This window comes from Piliocolobus tephrosceles, unplaced genomic scaffold, assembly GCF_002776525.5.
Source record: "Piliocolobus tephrosceles isolate RC106 unplaced genomic scaffold, ASM277652v3 unscaffolded_41052, whole genome shotgun sequence".
Classification (NCBI taxonomy): Eukaryota; Metazoa; Chordata; class Mammalia; order Primates; family Cercopithecidae; genus Piliocolobus; species Piliocolobus tephrosceles.
Genome location: NW_022325480.1, coordinates 1 through 2,110, shown reverse-complemented (window position 1 = coordinate 2,110; position 2,110 = coordinate 1). Strand labels below are relative to the sequence as shown.

General features: G+C 50.1%; 1 protein-coding gene across 1 annotated transcript; it reads left to right on the top strand.

The window, feature by feature from the left end:
• Nucleotides 1-4: 4 nt before the first annotated feature.
• LOC111533434 (mucin-3A-like) lies at nt 5-2,104 on the top strand (the record flags this gene model as incomplete). The annotated part of the gene is made up of 1 exon (XM_026452817.1): nt 5-2,104. A coding segment is annotated over one exon (2,100 nt), but the record flags the coding sequence as incomplete, so codon positions are not given.
• Nucleotides 2,105-2,110: the final 6 nt, after the last annotated feature.

The window sequence follows — 2,110 nt, the reverse complement described above, 5'->3', positions numbered from 1 at the left end:
CACAAGTGTCATTCCATCTTCCCCCAGCATCCAGAATACAGAAACCTTCTCCCTTGTCAGCATGACCTCTGTCACCACTCCTAGCGAGAGACCAACTCTCACAAGTACTGACAGCACTGCGACAAGTTCCCTCCTGACGACCTTCCCAAGTACATATTCATTTTCCTCTTCCATGTCTGCCAGCAGTACCGGGACCACTCACACAGAGACTATTTCCTCACCTCCATCCATCACCAGTACACTCCACACAACAGGTGAATCCACCCTGTCACCCACTGCCACCACCTCATTCACCACCTTCACAACGATGGAACCACCTTCAACCACTGTAGCAACTACAGGTACAGGCCAGACCACCTTCCCCAGCTCTACAGCCACATTCCTTGACACCACCACACTGACTCCTACAATTGACATGTCCACAGAATCTGTCACAACAGCCGTGACTTCTACTCCTCCCATCACTTCTTCAGTTACTCCCACCAATACAGTGACTTCTATGACAATAACGACTTCCTGGCCCACAGCCGGTAATGTATTATCATCACTCACCAGTAGCATTTTATATTCTACAACTGTCCTCCACACAGAAGCAATCACCAGTCATAACATTAACACCACCCCTCTATCCACCTTGGTGACCACACTTCCCACTCCCATCACCAGGTCTAGACCTACATCTGAGACCATCTACGCTACTTCTCCCACTAGCACAGCCACAGATTCCACGACCGACATCAGCTACCCCACAAGTATGACAGGTACATTGTTCCCTGAGACTTCTCTCCTACCCACCTCTTCCTCTCTCCTAACCGTAGAAACTGCCACGACTCCTACCACAACCTTGGTAACCACCACCCCTGAGACCACCTCCCACAGTTTCCCCAGCTTCAGTTCTTCAGCCATCTACTCCACAAGCAGTACAACCACAACTGCCATCTCCTCAGCTTCACCTACCTCAGGTACCATGGTGACTTCCACTACCATGACCCCATCTTCTCTGAGTACAGACATCCCATCGACAATACCCACAACTATCACCCACTCTTCTGTGAGCTCTACTGAATCCTCGACTACAACAACAGTCCTCTCCTCAACATTTGCTGTTTCCAGTACCTCAGCGGTGTCCACAAGTGACATCCCATCTTCCCCCAACATCCAGAATACAGAAACCTCATCCCTTGTCAGCATGACCTCTGCCACCACTCCCAGCGAGAGACCAACTCTCACAAGTACTGAGGGCACTCAGACAACTTCCCTCCTGATGAGCTTCCCAGCAACATATTCATTTGCCTCTACCATGTCTGCCAGCAGTGCAGGGACCACTCACACCGAGAGTATCTCCTCACCTCCATCCATCACCAGTACACACCACACAACAGCTGGATCCACCCCATTACCCACAACCAACACCTCATTCACAACATTTACAACAATGGAAACACCTTCATCCACTGTAGCAACTACACGCACAGGTCAGTCTACATTCACCAGTTCATCAGTCACATCCCCTGAGACCACCACACTGACTCCTACCCTTGACATTTCCACAGGATCTTTCAAAACAGCAGTGAGTTCTACTCCCCCCATCACTTCTTCAATCACCTCCACATACACAGTGACATCTATGACAACTGCCAACCCTCTGCCCACAGCCACCAGTACGTTACCATCATTCACCAGGAGCGTTTCATCTTCTATGCCTGTCCCAAGTACAGAAGCGATCACCACTGGTACCACAAATACCACCCCTCTGTCTTCCTTGGTGACCACATTATCCAATTATGACACCAGTTCTACACCTGCATCTGAGACCACCTACCCTACTTCTCTTACTAGTGCTCTCACAGATTCCACGAGCAGAACCACCTATTCCACCAGGATGACCGGTACATTGTCCACTGTGACCTCTCTCCGACCCACCTCTTTGTCTCTTCCAACCACAGTAACAGCCACAGTTCCTACAACAAACTTGGTAACCATGAACACCAAGACCACCTCACACAGTACTCCTAGCTTCACTTCTTCAATCACACCCACTGAGACCGCCTCACACAGTACTCCCAGCTTCACTTCTCCAATCACGACCACTGAGACCCCCTCACACAGT